This window comes from Glycine max, chromosome 7 (genome assembly GCF_000004515.6).
Source record: "Glycine max cultivar Williams 82 chromosome 7, Glycine_max_v4.0, whole genome shotgun sequence".
Lineage (NCBI taxonomy): Eukaryota > Viridiplantae > Streptophyta > Magnoliopsida > Fabales > Fabaceae > Glycine > Glycine max.
In genome coordinates this window covers 3,912,677-3,933,555 of record NC_038243.2, presented here as the reverse complement: position 1 = coordinate 3,933,555, position 20,879 = coordinate 3,912,677, and the positions used below count along the sequence as shown (strand labels likewise).

General features: G+C 28.6%; 2 protein-coding genes and 1 long non-coding RNA gene across 3 annotated transcripts; 1 reads left to right on the top strand and 2 right to left on the bottom strand.

Moving 5' to 3' along the window:
- Window positions 1-530: 530 nt before the first annotated feature.
- Window positions 531-1,348, bottom strand: LOC100500339 (uncharacterized). Its single transcript, NR_157215.1, has one exon. It is a non-coding gene; the product is annotated as an uncharacterized lncRNA (long non-coding RNA).
- Window positions 1,349-7,112: 5,764 nt separating this feature from the next.
- On the top strand, window positions 7,113-10,360 carry LOC100780861 (probable RNA-binding protein ARP1). Its single transcript, XM_003528697.5, has 6 exons — window positions 7,113-7,623; window positions 7,739-7,892; window positions 8,283-8,415; window positions 8,512-8,560; window positions 9,084-9,303; window positions 10,067-10,360. Exons 1-6 carry the CDS (start codon window positions 7,417-7,419, stop codon window positions 10,105-10,107), a joined length of 804 nt encoding a protein of 267 aa, XP_003528745.1. The 5' UTR covers window positions 7,113-7,416; the 3' UTR covers window positions 10,108-10,360.
- Window positions 9,046-11,968, bottom strand: LOC121175157 (uncharacterized). Its single transcript, XM_041017267.1, has 2 exons — window positions 11,428-11,968; window positions 9,046-9,337 (listed from the first exon to the last, which is right to left on the bottom strand). Exons 1-2 carry the CDS (start codon window positions 11,831-11,833, stop codon window positions 9,309-9,311), a joined length of 435 nt encoding a protein of 144 aa, XP_040873201.1. The 5' UTR covers window positions 11,834-11,968; the 3' UTR covers window positions 9,046-9,308.
- Window positions 11,969-20,879: the final 8,911 nt, after the last annotated feature.

Below are 20,879 nucleotides of genomic sequence, written 5' to 3'. Positions count from 1 at the left end.
CAAAACCTCTCTTCAGTATGTTTTGTGTATGCAGAGTGAAATTGCACCTATTTTCGTTGCTCGAGTTTGTTAAACCCCACCAACATTTTATATATTGTTGACTATGTGGTCCTTTAAACAAGGTTAGGACAGTGAAACCTTTGTCCCCTTAAGTAGATTCATTCAACCCAAATAATAACTTGAATTAGTCTATGTTTGGTTTTCGATTTGAGAAGTTCCAATCTTAGTTTGGAAAGTAAATTCATTTTGATGATATGTTTGATTATCCTATAGAGTACGTTTACACATGAAAATTTTGCTTGAAAACTTAGTTTTGTAGAAATAAGTCTTAAGTTGTTTTTGGAAACTCAGTTTGTAAACTTAAGTTAATTTGATCCAAATTTATGTTTGTAAACTTTAATCCAAACATGCACTAAGAACTAAGAGTCTTTGGACAAAATGCTTGACCCTAGCCCTAACTCTATCCCTCATATTCACATGAACTAGCCATTATAATATTTCTCAAGATGAAGCAACTTTATTATGAATAACGGTTTAGGATTTTACAACTTGTCTTCCATGTAACATACAACATTTGAGTTTCCCTTATGTATTTTTCAAGCTAGCAGAGGTACCAAATGCTAGTTATTAAGTCATAATGTCATTAGTCAAAGAGAAATATATGTAATACAAGAAAAAGGGGCTTGGTATAAGTGAAAAACGCTGAAGTACTAGGACTACATTCCAATTATTCTAGCATCAGCTAAAGGACGTTTAGTTAATCATCAACTCCTTGCCAGATTCATATTGAGGAAAAAGCAGCACTGAGGGTGTCCATAAAACTCTCCTTTCCCCATAAAAACCCATTGGGCTTTTCCAAATGGGTAAAAAAAAAGAAGGAAAAAAGGAGACTAAAATGACAAACCCACAGTGAAGCCCAACCCAACTGTGCTGGCAGACCATGCATGGCAAGGAGCTTCCTTCAAACAAAGATGTCACCACTTTAGAAGATGGTAAACTTTATGACATATATTACACATATAGCTAAAGAAGACCAAAAAGAGAGTGAAAACAAGAGTGGTTTTTGTGAACTCAATCATCTCCTTGAATATACCAACAAAGTAGCATGGTGGCACATCGACGTAGGATATAGAGACGAGCACGTTGCTCCTTCACCAAAGAAGCACACTTGCTGCTAATCCCATATCCCTTTCTCTTTGCAGGAACCTTAGTTCCTTGCTTGCACTTGTTGTAGTTTAGAAACTCAGCCATGGATGCTTATATGGTATGATAATAAAATATAATGCAATGGTAGCAATTAAGAGCCTTTTCTATTTTCTCAAAGGGGAACCCCTAAAAAAAAGGCTTGCTACAACCCTGAGGAACTATACGTGGGGGCTACAATATGTATATATAAGCTAAGGCATTACGCAAAGGTTGACTAGGTGGAGTAAAATGGAAGTGATTAGGTGAACGTGGGCAAGCTCGAAAACTGAGGGATTTGCAGCCTTTAGGGGTTTAAATTTCAATGAAGTGAAGGGGGAATGAACGTGGGCGTTGGTAAACATTTTTTTTGTTGATGCAATAAAATAATGTGCTACTTGTGTTACCGATGTAACTCAGAGCTTGGTGGGGTACAAAAACAAGGGGGGGTTAATTAGAAAAGTGGCAAAGGTGAGCATGAAAAGAGGGGACATTGGTTTATAATAATCCAGACAAAGCATTGAGTGGAGTGTTCAGCCACGGGAACATGCACCCGGCAAGGTTACCTCAACTCTGAGGTGGGTTGGAGGTTTTGTTGGATTCTATCTTTGCCTCACGTTGCCAAGTCCCAACAACATCTTTCTTTCTTTTTTACTTCAAATTATTAAGGCAAATGGCCAGCTGTTTGATGAGAGATTTTTATCTATTAATGATGGTTTGTTAATGGGATGAATCTTTGATTATGTTTATATGTTTGGATTTCATCTTCCGTGTTTTGTTAGCTAGTCATGTTGAAGAGATAAAACATTTTTTTTATCTGTAAATCTTAGTTTGTTAGTTTTGTTAGAATTCTCAGTTGTAAAAATTTGAACTCGCAACCTCTTCCTCTTCCCTTATCTATCAACCGGGTCAATTTTATATTTCCTGAAGAGAAAAAACATAACCGTTAAATCATGAATTAACTAACACAAAGTTATTCTAGTTTAATTAGTGATATCAACTTCAAGTCTTAAATATGTAATTGTATTGTTACTCACAAGTCATAATAGTTCTATGTGAGTCAAGCAAAATTGTCTCTTATAAAGAATGTTTGTGGTCTATACAAAAAAAAATACAAGTTTTTATCAAATATAAATATTTTTCTCTTGTTATCATAATCATGCAATCCAATCACAAATTTTATATATGATAAGTTTAACGATTTTTACTATAATTATCTTGACTGGAAATCATACCAAAAATAATTTACGATTGATTACATTTTCATTGTGCAAGTTAATAATTAAACTCATTATATATAATAAGAAAGAATTCAAGTTTGATACCTTTGCATTGACTTTCCCTTGTTTACTGACTTTATCTAATCTATTATTCCTTTGTGAGATTACATTGATGATCCATTTTCAAGTGTCATGCAAAACTAAAGGGTCATCTGGAATACTTTTTGTTTACTTATCCTATATATGCTCATGTGTGAGTCACCGAGAGAGAGAGAGAAGATATGCAAATCAGAATCAGTAGATGCTAGCTAACTAGTCAAAGTAGACTCTTCATTTCTGGTGGAAGTTAGATGACTGGCTTCCAGGTACCAGCTTTTGATGATGTCCCCAAGAGTTTGGATTCCAAGTGTAATATATTGAGTAAGATCTTTTTAGGAGACAAATTTTTACCTATATTTGATTTGGTGCTGGTTTCTAGATTTTTTTTCCTTCTAACTACACATCAAATTGAACTTAGTCAAATTAAAATGGAAAATGTGATATCGATCTTGATCTAGAAGATATGATTCCATTTTCCAATCAGTTAATTGTACAAATTAACATATCTGTGTTAAGGAAAGATAGAAATAAAAGTATAAAAAAAAACGTGTTGCTTGAATAAGTATAAACAAGAAGGGGGAAAACATTTCTATTAGCTAGTTTGAATGAGCAAAATAGCGGGTGGAAATAAATAAATATATTCTAAATCTCAAAACTTAAAAACACACCATCAAACATTTTTTTAACTTTAACAATTTTTCAAATAAAAACATTATAAAATTATTAATCGTTGATTTGATACCATGTTTGAATCCACACTTTGATGACTTAAAAAGATATCTACAAACCAGAGTCATAAGAAAAAGTGTCATAAAATTATTAATCAGATTTGACATTAAATAAGAAAACTAATTTTTTACTTTATTTTAAAAGTGGGTTTTAATATCCAAAAAAGCCACATTAACCACTAATTTTAGGAAATCCAAGCTAATAGCTTGTGTAAAATGTGATTTATAAGCTTATCGTTAAAGTTTTTTTTGTTAACAAATTGATATCTCTTATTTGGTGGAGTTGATAAGTCTTCTTCAAAGTAGCGTTATCATTGGTTGAAAAGAAAAAAAGAGAGAAAGAAAATAGGTAAAAAAATAAGATAATTTTACAAGTTGTTTAGTAAAAAAAAATGAAAGAAAAGAAGATTATTAATTATTTTTCTCTTGTTTAGTTTAATAGAAAGTAAGAGATGCATATAAAATTACATAAATATTCTTAATAAGAAGAAATATGTTAAACTAAGGGTACTTTGATCTATTTAAAACCAAAAAGTGAAAAAAATAATATCAAATTGACCTTAAAACTCCTCCATCAGTGATTATTGCTCAAGTCTTGCAGAATTTATAGATTCCCACTAGAAGAAATTCCTAGACTAAGGTTAAGAGGAACAGGGTTGGGAGAACCTAGATATATCGATTTAAATTGACCTTAAAACTCCTCCATCAGTGATTATTGCTCAAGTCTTGCCAAGCCCTTGATCCAATGTCATTTTGAAAGAAAGGAAAGCAACAGGGTTGGGAGAACCTAGATATATCGATTTAGTAAATTAAGCTCATGCATGTAAGAGGGATTTTCCAGGACTTGTTGGAGGGTGACAAATAAATTATTGTAAGTACTATGACTATAGTTTTATCTATTAAGAAATTATTAAGGAATCAGGATATATAAGGAAAAAGAGATAGAGTTTGTACCTTTAGTCGACTCAAAGTCGTATTAGTAGAGAACACGGTGGTCCTAGTGCTGTTTGGAGTTGCAACCGCACAGGGTTCAATGATTAAAGGGGTTCAAAAACAAAATTAATGTAAGAAGGAAAAAAATAATTTCTTTGGTAAATTTCATTTTGTCGATTTTTTCCGAAGCCCCTTAATTCTTAAGTTTAAGTTATTCATGTATTAAATCATTGGTTCAATGATACTAAGTTTGATCTTTTTAAATAAAATCTTAAATTTGAATAGTGTGAATGAAAAATCGTAATTAAAAGAAGATCTTATTAGAAATAATTAAATTTTTTAGACGTGGATTAATCATTAATAAAATTAATAGATATTTTACATCAACATAAATAAAAAAGAAATGTTATATAAGTTGCACCAATATAAATTTCTGCATGATATTTTTCTCATTATATTCATAAAGCATGTCAAAGATTTAATCAAGTAACTATTCCTAATATTATAAATGTGATTTTAATTACTTGTCTGAGTGTATATTATAAATATGCGATTTATATATTGTAGAAAATTCACAAGTTTTATATGTATCTTAAAAATATAAATTTATTACGTAATTAAAAGAACCGGTTAGGATGTAACACTAAAGCATAAGAGACCCACAAATTTTAGCAATCAATCTAAATTTGGAATGAAAGATGAAGGTTGTTTTAAAATTATCCATTTATCCTTATTCTTGTACACTTCTCTTTTGTTAGAAATATTTTATGTATACATATAATTTTTTTTATTTATTCTACTTTCTATACAATTAAACGAAACAAAAAAATATATTTTATTTTCTACCAAAAATTTATCTCACTTTTTTTCCTTTTCTTTTCTTCTTTCCTTTCACTTTCTAGATGTGCAATAGAAATGATTGGATTTTAATATAGTTGAGATTTGGGAAGGGAAAGGCCGAGTTATTTTGCTTTCCTCATCAATAAATATTGTTTTTTTTTCAATCAATAAATACTGTGTTAAAACTTAAAAGTCAAAACTGTCACATCGGTTGCCTAATGGGCAATGGCTACTGCACACTGAGCCAAGAGCCATACCAAATTTGTGGGCTTAAGATCGGACCCTAAAAGCTCATCTTGGCAATGAGATTGGGCTGAAAAAGAACAGCATAGTCTTGGGATCAAATTGGGTCGTGAGTGCTGGAGTGAGAGAACGTGGGTCAGGAAGGAATGTGGCTACTTCACATTGTTCCACATCATCTCATATTCATTTTAAATTAAATTTGTTACCACAAAATCTCATCCAATAATTAATTGAAATATAATTGAAGTCTTACTTAGTGTTGATTTAAAGATATTGATAAGTACTCCATAGTCTTTTTCACATTTCTATCAATATATAAGGAGGAATACTTGATTAACTATTGATAAAAATGTGAACAATTATTTAAATAGTCAAAGATTAAAGAAAGATTAACTTGTTTAGAATGATTCACCATCATAGACATTGTTGAATTTAGAGGGTTAGAAATGCATAATATTAAAAGGTGATTATGGATAGTCACAAGAAGAGATTCACATTTCTTATCAAAATAGCTGGCCACGGTCTATATCACGTTTCACTGCATCTTTATTCCTGGTAATAGAGATGAGACAGCAATCATTGAATTGAATATATAGTTAGTTGTTCTTTCTCAATTTGCTGACTTAATTCATAGACACAACGCCTTTAATTCTGCATATCTCTGAAGTCGTGGAACATTCACCTCGTCTTCAATTAGGATACTAAATTCAACCAACAACACTAGAAGATTTCAAGTTTAGATATTTATTTGATATTTTTTAAAGCTGAAAAATATTATGATGATGTCTCACAAATTCAAAATCTAAAATGTGAGTTTACTCATTATGAAAATAAAGTATAAATTGTATGATAAGTTTTATTTTTTTACTTAAAAGTAATTACTAACAATAAGATGAGAGAAAAAAAGAGTAGATCGAAAGAAAGAAAGAAAAAAGAGAAGAGTAATTTTTTAAAAAAAATATAAGAATTAGATTTATTTTTTAAAAACTCCTTTAAGCAATTTTTGTACACATTTTTTTTTCATTTCTCCTATAAGAATTAAATTATATAGACTTTAAAAGATTTTCTGATATGAAATTATATATTTAATCTTATGTTTTTCATATTACAAGGGCATAAACTGGGGACATTCACATACACGTCGGTGACAAGGCTATTATCTGATGTTTGTTAAGAAAAACTATATTTACTTCAGTGATTTTTTATCACACAAAAGAAATTAACAAGTGTGCAAGACATCAAAAAATAATTTGTTTTTTATATTCTTAACAAGATAGTATCCTTGTCACTAGTAAAACTATAGTTTCCCTATAAGTCAAGGGTTCCGACATTGGAAATTTTCTCTAACTAAATATAAGTTAAATTATGTACATATACCCGAAAAATTATTTGATGATCCAATATTACTATAGTTTCAACTAATTTTTATATAATATAAAATCAAGAGTTACTAATTATTTATTATAATTTTTTTTACCAACTTATTTATTGTAAATTAAAAATATAAACATGTCATATAAATATGGACCGAAATCATAAAGAAGTAGAACTAATTTGTTTTATCTTATTTTTTAAAATAAGTAATTTTTTATTTTTTCTAAAGAAGAAAATCTTATTTATCACATGCTTCTTAAAAAAACATTTATATAGAAATATTTTTTTAAAAAAAAATTGTTAAAAAAACTGACCTGTTTAGTGGTTGTCTAGATTATTTAACAATTTTTCCTTTGTAGAGACCATTGGGTTGCCCTGTTTTTTTTTTTAATCTTTGGGCAAGTAGTATTAGCACGTGTCTTAAGCATATTCTAACTCGAAAGTCCAGCTAGCTACACGGAATGGTGGAGAATTAGAGAGACAAAACACAGGCATTAGCCATATTAGGAGAAGTGAGTGATCACGTTGATGAAGCTCTAATGCCTCATCATAGTCTATCTGTCTTCCGTTTCTATTCTCTTCTCATCTCACTCTCTTTCCCCATCCAGCTCACTCTCTTCCGTTTTCTTCCCTATAAAATTAACTCCTTACCTTCCTCCAATTTCTCTTAATCAAACTTAACGTGCACTCAACCACAACATTCACATTCATCACAACTCACCTCACCCAGCTAGCTAGCTTCATAAGGTTAATTAGATTTTTTTCGTGGAAACAAAGATCTCAATACTTGTGATATCATGACGATGATGAGCAGCAACAACAACAACAACAACAACAACGTTGGAGAATTTGGAGACACCACTCTGACTAAGGTTTTTGTTGGGGGCTTAGCTTGGGAGACTCCGAAGGATGCCCTCAAAGACCACTTTGAGAAGTATGGTGAGATCCTTGAAGCTGTCATCATTTCCGATAAGCACACTGCCAAATCCAAAGGCTATGGCTTTGTAAGTATATATATATAAATATACACTAATTAATGCAACTTAAATTAATTGATTCGTTGATGCTAAATACTAATAATCAATTAATGTTGTAATCTTTGTGGTAAATATATAAAAGGTGACTTTCAAGGAGGCTGAGGCTGCCAAGAAGGCTTGTGAGGATTCAGCAACTCTCGTTATCAATGGCCGTCGAGCAAATTGCAATCTTGCTTGCCTAGGTGCTCGTCGCCCAAGGTCTTCTTCCAATGTTTCACCACCTCCACAACCACAAGGTACTCAAATTAATTCATCTTCTTTTTTAACTACTTTAGTAGAAACTATACACGTATTCTTCGTTAAAAATAATTTTTCATATGTGGGTTGGTCCACATGATCATTAATTTTAAATAGTAATTACATATACAAGACTCTATCTGGAAATTACTTACTAAATCAAAAGTATGCAGCAACCTCACATTAGCTTATCCATAAGTCATTATTATATCTAAATCATTCTTACTATCAATTAAGTAACTATATGTATATGGACTGTAACATTTTCAGTTAATGTGGAAAATCATTTTTAACTACACAGCTTGAGTGATTAATTAATTGAGTTTAATGAATGGCCTTTTGGTGATTATGAACATCATGAAGGTCTAACATTGTGATGCTATTCGCAGGAGGATCAAACGGTGGAGTAGTGAAGAACAATGCATCAAGCCCACCAGCCATTAATCACGTGCAGCCATATTATTATCCAGTGAGGACAACTGCTGCTCTGCCATTCCATAATCACACTCTTCCTTTCTATGGGTATGTCATGTGATGAATTCAAGCTGTTGTTTTTGTTTACTCTATTAGACTAATAGAAGTAGCTTATATACTTCAATTTCTAATCTTTTCATTCAGGTATGCGCCTACCTACATTGTGACGGACGTAAACTACAATTACAATCAGGTAAGGTAGTTTTAATTTGTTTGAATTGGTCCATTAGTTCATCATTTCTAACAAAAAAAATTATCAGAAAAAAATTAAAAATAATATTTTTTAAAATTTAAATATATTTTTCATACCTAAAATATATTTTTATTTCAGTTTACTGCTTAAAAATATTTGTTTTCATTTTTCTCTGACATTTTTTTATTTTTGCTTTTGGTGTCTATGATGGTCTTGATTTATTAAATAATAATATGATAAATTAATAAAATATCATATTATTATTTAAGTGATGATTTGATAAGTTAATCAAATGTCATATTTTTAATTAAAGGATTTAGACTAATGATAGTTATTAAAAGTAAAAATTTAAAAATATCATGTAGTCAAATTAAGATCAAATTAAATAATTAAAATTAAGAAAGAAATATATTATATGTATAAAAAATATATATTAAGCCTTTTTTCTATAGAAAGTAAATTATTACCATTTATTTAACTAATAATGTGCACTTTGGTCTTTGGGGATGCTTTGCTGGGACAGAAACTGTGCTATGGTAGCGGTGGGACCTACATGAATGGGCAGCATGTGTACCCGAGGCAGGCTATTGTGGGTGCCAACACACTGATGCCAATGTACCCTCTTTATCAGTATCATCATCCAACGGAGACCATAGGTGTACCAGCTCACAACTTTTATCCAACGGCATCATGGGCCCCAATGACCATCATGTCCAAGCCATCGTCTATCGTTCCTCATACAGGTGCGTCACATGGTAACATGTCCGTTTCTTTTTACTGTACAGCAGTAACATAAAACTGAAATTAAAATCTAAGAACTTATATAAAATTAAATAAGTTTAATTATTCTGCAAATTCTTGAATTTTTATTAAATTTTTAATTGAGTCTATGAATTTGTATTTATTTTCTAATTATGTCCCTGTATTAGGGGCTTAATTAAAAAATACAAGACTTAATAAAAATTAGTTGAAAAACTTAATTAAAATTTGTCAAATAATTAACGATCGCAGATTAATATAACCTATAAAATATCCAAGTTCTTTATATAGTGTGTTAGTTCCATGTGTATTTATATATTATTCTTTTCACGTCTTTTACTTAGTTTATTTATTTATTTATCTATTCAAAGTTTAAAAGTAATTTATATATATTATTTTAGTGAGTGATTTATCTTTTAAAGAGAAACAAATAAAATGAAAGAATAAGGTAAGATTCTATAATTCTTATTGAATAACACTACACATGCATGTAAATATACTTTTGACCATATAGTTATATCTATTGTCATTTCAATTTTTTACTTGCAACTTGATTCTGCTGTATAACTCACATGAGGTCATGTTTCGTTTTTATTATATGTTTGTAACGAAGAGGGTTATATATATAAAAATCTGCTAAAACATGTTATCGGAACCGGTGGTACTTTGAAGTTTGAATTATTCTTTTCTCTGTTTTGTGTGTGTGTTTTTTTTCAATAACTTATTAAATATGAACTTATATAACAGGTACAGTTGGCACAGGTGAGTGCTTTAAAAGGGTTGTCTGAGAGGAGCTTGGTTGGCTAAATAACAGCAGAGGGAGGGAAAATGGTGGTGGTGGCCGCACAGAGCAACATTATTATCTGATCTGTCTTGGCTTTACTTTCCTTTTTTTTGTTGTTGTCTTTAAATATTGTTTCATTTTTAGTTGTTAATCTTAGGCATTTTGTTGTTGATGAGATTCTTTCATTCTCTTTTTCTGTCTAACATCTCAGCATGTGCTGTGCACAGTTACATTCAGTTGAAATTATCGATTTGTTCTCCGGTGTTGTAAAGAAAAATATTTTTTTTCAAAAGACTAACCTTAATTTTTAATTTGTAAGTAGGAGTAATTTAAACTCATGATTTTTAACCATTAATTAAGTCAATCTTATAAATATTTATGTGATTAATTTTTTTAATTCTGTATATTTGGTTTCCTTTGGGTTAACTATTTTCTTAAAAGTAACTAAAAGGTCTTTTAATGTTAAATGTCATTTACTTAATCATTTACTTAATTGGAATTGGAAGAAGAAGAAAAAGTGATTCGGTGATATATAGTCACCTTACTCATATATAGCCATACTCATGTACAACATGCTTTATAGAATTGTACCTGCATCTTAGTCATATACAGTATAAGATATCATTTTATCATTAAAAACATGTTTGGGTTGATGCGTTGATTCCATGAAACGAATCACAAAAAAAAACTATAAATAATAGCTTTTGTGTCTTTTTGTTTTAATTTGATAGAAACTTTAGTGGTAATTTGTTGAACAACATGCATGTGAACGTATATCAAAACATGCCAATTGCCAATCATGACACGTGCAAATCACACGCCGCATAATGCACTAAATTCTTCTTCGCCTCAAAAAACCTACATAATTTAAACCAGTTCTATCCACTCAACCACAGGAAAAAAAATTTCATTGACACACTGAGGTTTTGCCACTGATACCCCTCTCATTTTTATTCTCACACTAACTCTTCTTAATTCTTTGAAATACATTACAATGACACCTTTTATTACCCAAGAAATATATTAAACCATGCACCCCTTTAACAGAGTTATTCTAAACATTAAAAATGTTAAAATAAATAAAGTATTAACTATATGGAGTCATGATTAATCCCAAAAAACTTCAGTTGTTAGTGTAATTTGCTTCAAGATTAAAAATATAGCATCATGAGACCCTAGAAAAAACAATGTGATGAACTAATTTCCCACAACACATCCATTTCTCAATTTGGAACTTATTTGTATGAATATTTTGGGAGTAAATTATAGCCACATAAGGTGCTAGTGCAACCAAGTGAACCAACAAATGAGAAGAGGAAAATACCTTGAATATTTAAATTCCCTTTATTGGTTGAAGGCCCCAGCTTCCAATGCATCAATTCTGATTCAAAACTTCTCTTTGCTTGAATGTTGAAACTGGAAAAGGCGCTGGAATTGGCTTCCCGGTCAAAAGATGATGTTCTTATTTTGATATAACTGATATCAGCACAAGGTTGTCCTATGAGATACTTCTGTGTAGGTGGAAGGTCACAATTCTCAATATGGTTGAGTGATTTGCGCGAAATAAAGCAAGCTAACTCATCTCTTTCTGTAGTTCTCCACCATGGTTGTGCCTTCTCAACTCCAATCCATGAATAATCAGAATCTAAGTAGAAATCATTTGTATGCTTGGACATTAAACAACCAACAGAATCAATCTGCATTGTCTTGTGTTTAGACATCATATCCATTAGTTGAAGATATGCTTAAGAACATGGTGGATTCAGGGTAAAGCAACTAAAACTTTTGAACTTTAAGGCTACCAATATTTGTTATTAGTTTCTTAAAGTAAAACAGGCCACACACGTTGACTAGAAGGTCTCATGTATCACTCGCTCTTTTCATTAAAGTAAAAAAAATAACTCTTAATTTTTGCTTTAGGCTTGTTGGATCGGTCCTGTTTTAGAATTTTCATTGTATTATACGCCTCTAGTATTCCTTCCATAGAATAAATATAGTCATGGTTCGCATCACCAAAGTTACTAGCCTCTTCTTTACATGTTTTTATATATTTACATTATTAACATGCAAATTTGTAACTTCATCGTCTAATGCATTTAACTGTTCATATGTTAAGCCTTTTTGAAAGCCATTGCTAGGTTACAATTACAACCACCATATTGTGTCGGGTGTTATATTGGAAAATGAAGATTTCTGGTTAAAATGGGTGATATCAACATGATCAAATTCATCAGTTTTATTGCAATATGCATACATCCAATGTAAAGAAAATTAATAAAAAAAAAGGTTCTCAATTTTACTCCAACATATTTTGCTTATTAATGATTTAAAAAAATAAAATAAAAAATTGTTAATAAATACAAAAGTGGGAAAAGAATTATATTTTTACCTTATTTTGACAAATTCATATGAATTTTACAATAAATTTACTTTTTATATATGTTTTAAACAGATTTATCTTTTTTACTATTCATTTTTCAAATTGTTTTTGTGATGTCCATTTAAAATAATGTACTATAATAATTACGTTAAAAATCAATTTTAGCCCAATCAAATAATTCATTCTACCCACATTTATTAATACTCACCTAAACACAAACTTATCAATTGGCACTAAGACAACGCCAACATCACGAGTGACTAGTTTTCTCTCTCATGTTCAATGAAGTCGGAGAATGGACTTATTCACACACTGTGTAATTTTATAAATATTCTTTTTTACAAATAACTATTTTAAAATAGTGAAAGTAAATAAATAATTTTAAACACCAAAATTATACCAAACATTAATGCATATGTGGTCCATCCCAACAAGGGAAAATAACATTAGAAAACTTTGCTGAAAATATATAAATAGAAGTGGGAAGAATCGCCATCATCGTTTCTTATCATCCCCGTTTACCACTTCACCCTCCAACTGAAATTTTCAAAAACTTACACATTACTTACTAATGTTTTTTGGATCTAGAACTATTGCAGCACATGTTAATCAAAACAAAAAACAAAAAAAAAAAGTCTAGTTTCCACATTCTCTTGGCCAGCGTGGAATATATCAGTGAGAACTGTTTTTTATATATGTGACCAAGTCCTTGAGATTTTGATAAATTGAAGAAAAAAAATTGAGAAGAAAGTTAATAACAAGAAAGAAAGAGTAAAACTGAACGAAGGAGATCTATACCACTGACACGTGGGTAAAAGAGGCAACATCAACTAGTTCCTCCAAGCCAAAATTGCTGGCTAGAACATCTCGAACCACTGTGTCAGACATGATTCCTTATTATTATTATTTTTTTACTTTAAGCATTGCATTTTGTTTTGCATATTCATATTATTTCTCAATTTACCATAAAAATTGTATAGGGTGTTATTCATCACTTTTTGGTGTGCCTAAAGAGGTGATTTGTTACTGATAATTGTAAAACATATATCATTTTAAAGAAGATTTAACTATTACAACCAATATACATAATTACTACTATTTAAGATTTTTAGTGGTGATGTTCAACTTTACCAATATTATAATTTCATCATTCATCCATAATAATTTGTTTTTATCCCTAACGTACCTCACAACAGATTTTGTACGACCAAGAACTTAATCAAATTAGCACAGCCGTGGTCAATCTGCGCAATTAATCACATTATTAGGATCTTATACATAGCGAGTTTGGGTAGAATAATCTTATCTTGCTCTAATTTTCTTTTGGTAACAAATAGTAAAAATTAGAATATATGATTTTAAAGATCTAATTTTTAGAACCATTATAGTTAATTATTGTGTTTTAAGATTTTCAGGTGTGTTGTTCAACTTTAACAATATTGTAATTTTACCATTTATCCATAATATTTTTTTTACCTAATGATTGAACCTTCTATTTTTATTTATTTTTTTGCCAAGCTGTTGGACACACCTTATCATCAATAGACGGTATTAATGAAGTCCATCAACCCATTCACCCCACAAAATTTTGCTAATGGAGAATCTAGATTGAGACTAGTCACTATGCCATATATAATTCCTTAATATTTTTTTACTTTAAGTATTCTTTTTTGTTTCGAATATTCATATTATTTATCAAATTACTAGAGTGGTTGTTCGAAACTCGAATAACTTGACAAGATATATGAAGTCACAATTGATATTTATATTGTTAGTGAACTATCTTCTTCACATGGATAAAAACTATAGAGTTGAAATTTTTGTTACTCATAATTGTAAAACTATGTATGATCTTAAAGAAGATTTGACTTTTATATATTTAAGATTTTTAGTAACATTGTTCAACTTTAACAATATCATAGTTTCACCATTTATCCTTAATAATTTGTTTTTGTCCCTAATGTAGGTTATAGTAGATTATGTATGTAACATCAAGATTTTATACGATCACGGATGTGATCAAATTAGCACAATCGTGGTCAATATGTATCACCAACCACATTATTAGGTTCTTATAAATAACAGTTTGGGTTGAATCATTTTATTATGCTCTAATTTTTATTTTTTTTGTAACATATGATATAGTAAAAGTTAGGATATATTATTTAAAGAAGATTTTACTTTTCTTTTTGTTATTTATAATTTTTAATTGTATTGTTCAACTTTATCAATATTGTAGTTTCACCATTCATCCTTAATAATCTTTTTTTTTTACTAATGACTGAACTTATATTTTTCTTTGTTTATTCTCCTTCAATGGTAGAAAATTTTGGTAGCTAGAGCGACAACAATTACATAGATTAAGCACTTGATTGTTCAATTAAAGGGGAGTTGGGCAAACCTTATAGTTGACCGATGTTCCTAGATGTAAATCAATTTAATGAGTTTATTAGGTTCTTGCAATTTGTGGCAATTTTTAATTGTTAAAAAACATAATCAAATGTAATAATAATAATAATAAAATCATTGTCATGTCATTATTTAGCGATTAAAATTGACAAAAAGTACTAAAACATATGATGGAAAAAAAGTTTAAAAATGTTGACTAGTCGTTGAAAAATTTAGAAACTAAAATCATAAATAAAAAAATCAAGAACAAAAAATATATTTAACTAAAAAGATAATGATTATATATATTAAATTTGATCATTTTTCTCAACTCTTTTGTTTGCCCTTTCTTTCCTTTACTTGCATAGATTTTTCCCCCTTCCATTTCCTTTCCCATTTCTACAATATATCTTTCTCATTTTCATGCCCAATCTCATAGTTTGTCATCATACTAATTTAAATTTGCTTCCCATTTTCTTAGTCTCCACCGTGCATGTAACAATGTGAAATTTCTTTTGTAAAATAACATAAAATTTCTATTTTACATGCACACAAGTTCACCCACTTGCCTTCCCCCACCACACACATGAGTGTATTGAGAAAAAAAAAACAAAATTTCACATATTAGAGATAGTGATAAGTTAATCTATATATAAATGAATGAAATCTCTCGTTTTATGAGTTATATAAGTTCTATGATTGAGTACGAACTAAGATTTAAATTTATATTTTAAGATAATATTAAAATTTATTTTAGATATGTTATTTAGTCATTTATTATATATTTTTACACCAAACTCAATATGTTAGATAGGCATGAAGGTTTATATTAATTAAAATCCAAATTATACATTAACTACAAATAGTATCAAGATTTATAATTAGAATAATAACTTTTAATACATAATTTAAATTTATAATAATCATTTCTCAAAATAATTAAAGCTTGTATTATATAATATCCTTCAATCTTCAATCAAGAATAAGAGATTCTGAAGGTCAAAAATACCGTGATATATTTAAAAAATTATTAATCTATCCTAATAAATACTTTTTCATATTCTCAAATCTCATATCAAATCCTTCCATTCATTATATTTTTTAAAAATAAAATTATCTGTCAACAATGTCATACCATAATGGTAATCTAATCTAAACTATATAACCTGTCAAAACGATAATTTTTTTTATTATGATGAACAAGAATTATAAATTATAAAATCTTATTTATATAATTAAAATTAAAAAAATACATATAATTTTTTAAGTGATTATACAATCAGTAATAAAAATTTTATTTTAATTATTTATATAAAATTAAATTAGTCATTTTTATTCTTATATAAGATGATAATTTACATTAAGATTGAGTCAATGATCATAAAATGGCACCGACACACATGATTTTGATTGTATGGGCCAGGTGACTGGGCGGTGGTTGGCAGCATCCTACGTGGCAGCTCATCAGATATTGTCTGACAATAAACGCAACAACGTGTGGCGGGTTTGCGTTGTGCCATCCACTACTATTCCTACCTCCTCCTTCCTCCTATTACAGTAAAACCTTTTCTTTCATAAAAGAAAATGGGACACACAATAAAGTATGCTTTTGTTTTCCTTTCCCCTCATGCAACTTTCGTTGTCCTTTTCAACTAGTTAATCAATAGCACAAAAAATGTTATTAATTTCTTAAATTTACAGACTTGTTTAAAATGTAAAATTAATTAAAAGTCACAAGCTTATGACTATAAATTATGTAATGATTATCAATATATCATTAGAATGAGTAGAACTAAATTTAAAACTCTTAAAAATAGTCTTGAATTCAAAATCTTATAAATAAAAAAAGTATAATTAAGACATGAGAAAACACTAAAGATGCATTCAAGTAGAACAGAGGATTGGAATAGAGAACTAGTGTTCCTTAATATTAGTTGTGTAATAAGTGAAGGGTACTCCTTGTACCCATATCTTTTTTCTTAATTAAATGAAAATTGAGAGTTTGTTTGATGATAAAAAAAAATGCAGTCAAGGTTCTTAAATAAATATTAATTATCTTAAAGTTGGTGGATATTTTGCATCAATCATTTGATAATAAAAAAATTATATATCAATTTATATTTTTAAATTAATTTATCAATTTAAATATACTTTTTAATTAAGAAATATAATAAAACTTTTCAGGTAACATTTTGTCGATTCAGTACGCAAAGAACACTTATATTTGCAAATTTGGTTTCCTTTGTGAAAAGTCTTTTTTGTCAACATCAAAGACAACCCACTTGTATCTAGAAAGAGATTGCTTTGAGTGACCATTTGACAATGTAGAACGTTTTATTTCATATCATAGATACTGTCTGTTACCATGTCGGTGTAAATAGTTGTGCTGTATGTTTCAGATGACGTGCATGTGATTTTTAATCTAATGCCTTTAACTTAAAGAAAAGTGGCCAAAATAATTAATTAACTGTTCCTTGATGCCTTCCAAACTCGTTTACTTGGTTATATATGCAATGTATATATATAGATAAAATAACCAACATATTTTACTTAGCATCTAATCCCCGTTTTATTAAAATATGTGAGCTTGGTCGCTGATGTTCATGAGTCTTTGTAAAGTAATGATGATGTATGTAACTAACTAGAGATTATGTCATCACCGATTTATGTAAAAAACTTTTTTGACATGTAAATTGATTTTCAAGTCATTTTGAATTGTGAAATTTAATTTGATCACACGACAAGTTTGTTGCCGTAGTTAAGAAAATTGTTCTCATTTATATATTGTCAACTTCCCATCACCCATAATCGTGTTTTTTTTGGCAGTAAAAATAGTTGATATAAGAGGGAAAAAAATGTGAAGGCAATGGTGGCCAGCAAAAGTAGTTGGTTGGTCTCAACTCTCAAATCCTTGTAAGGGCCTTTGCACGTGTTGAAATCCAATGTTTGTAATGTTGATGTTGGATAGTGCTAAGAACCCTACCTAGTAGAAGATTTTGGAGACGCCACATGGAAGTAGCTGAAATTAAAATGGTTACTTAGTTAAGATGTCCAGTTGTCCACACACCACGCAAATAGTTTATATATATATATATATATATATATATATATACACCCATTTTTTGTGTGTACAATAGCGATAAAAAAGATTAAAACCTACATCTTATACATACTACTCTAACTGCATATACTAGGTTGATTTTAGTGGATTATATTTATCCATTTGAAGATAGTTGTTTCTTTAAAAAAAAAAAATTGTTGTTTCTAATCAAAAGGGGGAGACTTATAAATCTGTAGTAGTGGAAAGACAAGGACTAATGTGTTTGTCTATCTATATTTTTTATTTTTAAATAAAATGAAGAGATCAAAATAGTTAATTTATATTATAGAACTACATAATTAAAAAAAACAAATTGAAATAGAAGTATATAACTATAATGTATTAATAGAAGTTGAAGAATAAAATGTATATACTAAAACAAGTTGATATCTAGTTTATACATTGTTATATATATGGGAGCAATTAATTTATAAAGTAACATTACTTCAAAAAAGAAAATTAAAAATAGTGTGCATTTATGATGCATCAATAATAATTAAAAGGTAAGCTCCTTAAAAAAATAATTAAAGGGTAAAATAGGCCAAAATTTGTACATTTATTTTTATATGAGGATATTTAAACTTAATTATTATGATTTTTTTACTAAAAACAATTGACATAAGTGATAATAATTTATATTTCTTAATCAAGTAGTTAAGTGAAGATTTTCACCAATTTTAACAAGAATCAACTTTGTACCAATATCATAATAAAAAAGAAATTATCATGATTTTAATTAGGGTTGGCTGAAGCATAAAGCAGCCACCCTTACTTTAGATCGTCCCAAATTAATATCATTACAATTAATATTTTATATAATTTTTAATGTACGTTATTCTAGTGTAGTAGGCCAAATTTTCTTGAAGGGCCGAGAGTGATACTACAAATCTGCAATATTTGTACGAGTGATACTCCAAATCTGCAATATTGGTATTTGAATCCAAAATTTATCACTCATTATAATAGAACTCTTTTTTATTGTTCTATGTCACTTAAAGAATTAATTTCTCATTAATTACATTATACATTAGTAATATTTTTATAATTGGATACATCAAAAGTTTCTCTTTAAAAAAATTGAATGAATTGACTTTAATATGGATCGAAAAAAAATATTAAAGGAAGTTAATTACAATAGTTTTATAAATAATTTTATATCTAAAAGCTCAAAAAATTAACTTTCAATGATAAAATATAATAATTTTTTTAAAAAAAAATTATTTATTTTAAGAAGGCCTCACTTTCAATATTAGCTTTATACCTAAAAATATGTTGAACCGGCCCGCTCTGATTTTACCACATGACTGATTTTTATTAAACTTGGCTTGGACTATAAAGTTGTCACATGATCATTTTTTTACCAGCCCAACATGACTTGGAAATCAATTTACATCTTACCGAAGTTTTTTTCTTTTTTCTTTTTTGTTTACATATAGTGATGATGGGATATATGACATTTCATTATCAAATAACAAATTCATTGATGAGAAAGCTAATAAAATGATTTTTCTCTTTCTCAGAGAGAGAATGTAAGAGAGATAAATATTTAAAATTAAAAATAAAATTATGTGACTTTTAAAATAGTCCAATATATATCATTTTAAATAATTTTAAAGTAATCATTTCACTCCCATATAAAAAAAATAATATACGTAGAGGGATAGAGAAAATTCAGGTAAGCTTGTAGCAAATAAACTTTTGGAAAGAACAAATTTACATTACCATGTTTTATTTCAGCCCAAAAATAAAAGGAAGTAGTATATTATTGATGTTGATTGCATGAACAAAACCCAGTTCATTACGCGCAATGCTGACCTTTTCTGCCTAATAATCACTAGAAAAGTTGCATCACCTAAACCTTCGTGTCATTACATAACAACACCATATACTATTATACTACACATTATGGCCTCCATTACTATCATTCCAATGCCCAAACGTCAAGATAATCAACCCCTAATGATTTTTTTTTTTTTCAAAAAGTACCAAGGCTTTATTTTAAAAAGTTATGTTTATTCAAAACTCTTCCAATCATTCTACCATAATAAAAGATTAATAAAATCATCTTTTCCCCCTTACATCCTCAATAGTTAAAAATTTCATTGTATTTTAATAGATTTATTTAAAAAGACAAATTTTTTACAACTTATTTTGTTTTTTTTATAAAATTCGAATACGAAACTATCTAAAAGAAAATTATCATTAGATCAAGAAAGGCTTATAGATGAATGCCCAGTAATTGTAAAAAAAAACATGAATGCCCAGTAATAATTGTCATAAAAGCCACGTGTTCCTATTCTTGCTTATTGATGAATGATGTATATATATAAGGCGAATTATTTTTGTCAAATTTATTAGGATTTAATGGAGTTGTTTTCAACAAACAACTATACTAACTTTGTTATTTTTATGTCTTTTAAGGTTGTTAGGTAAAAAATCAAAAAATATAATAATTTTTTATTCTAATTAAAAAGTTATGGAATTTTTTATTCCATCTCTTTTTTTCTACTTCACAATAAATGATAAATAAATAGAAAAATAAGGATATAATTGATAAAAAAATATTTAATATGATCTTAATCTTTACAAAATACATATAAATAAAAATAAAAAATCTTCAAAAATTTGACAATTAAAAAAGAACAAAAAAGTATTAATTAATTAATTTATGTAAAAATATGAGAAATAAGCCACGTCATTCTAAAATTAAACTTTTACTTTAGATTTTTTTTTCCACAAATAGTCTCATAATATGTTAATTGATGAAAGTGTATGATGAAAAAGAGGCACACAAAAAATATATCGTTAGTGAATTCTTTCATTTAGTAATAACTGATTGTCATAAATACAAAGATCAACTTAATTTGACCTTAAATTTTATAATATAATATATTATTTTGGGATATTT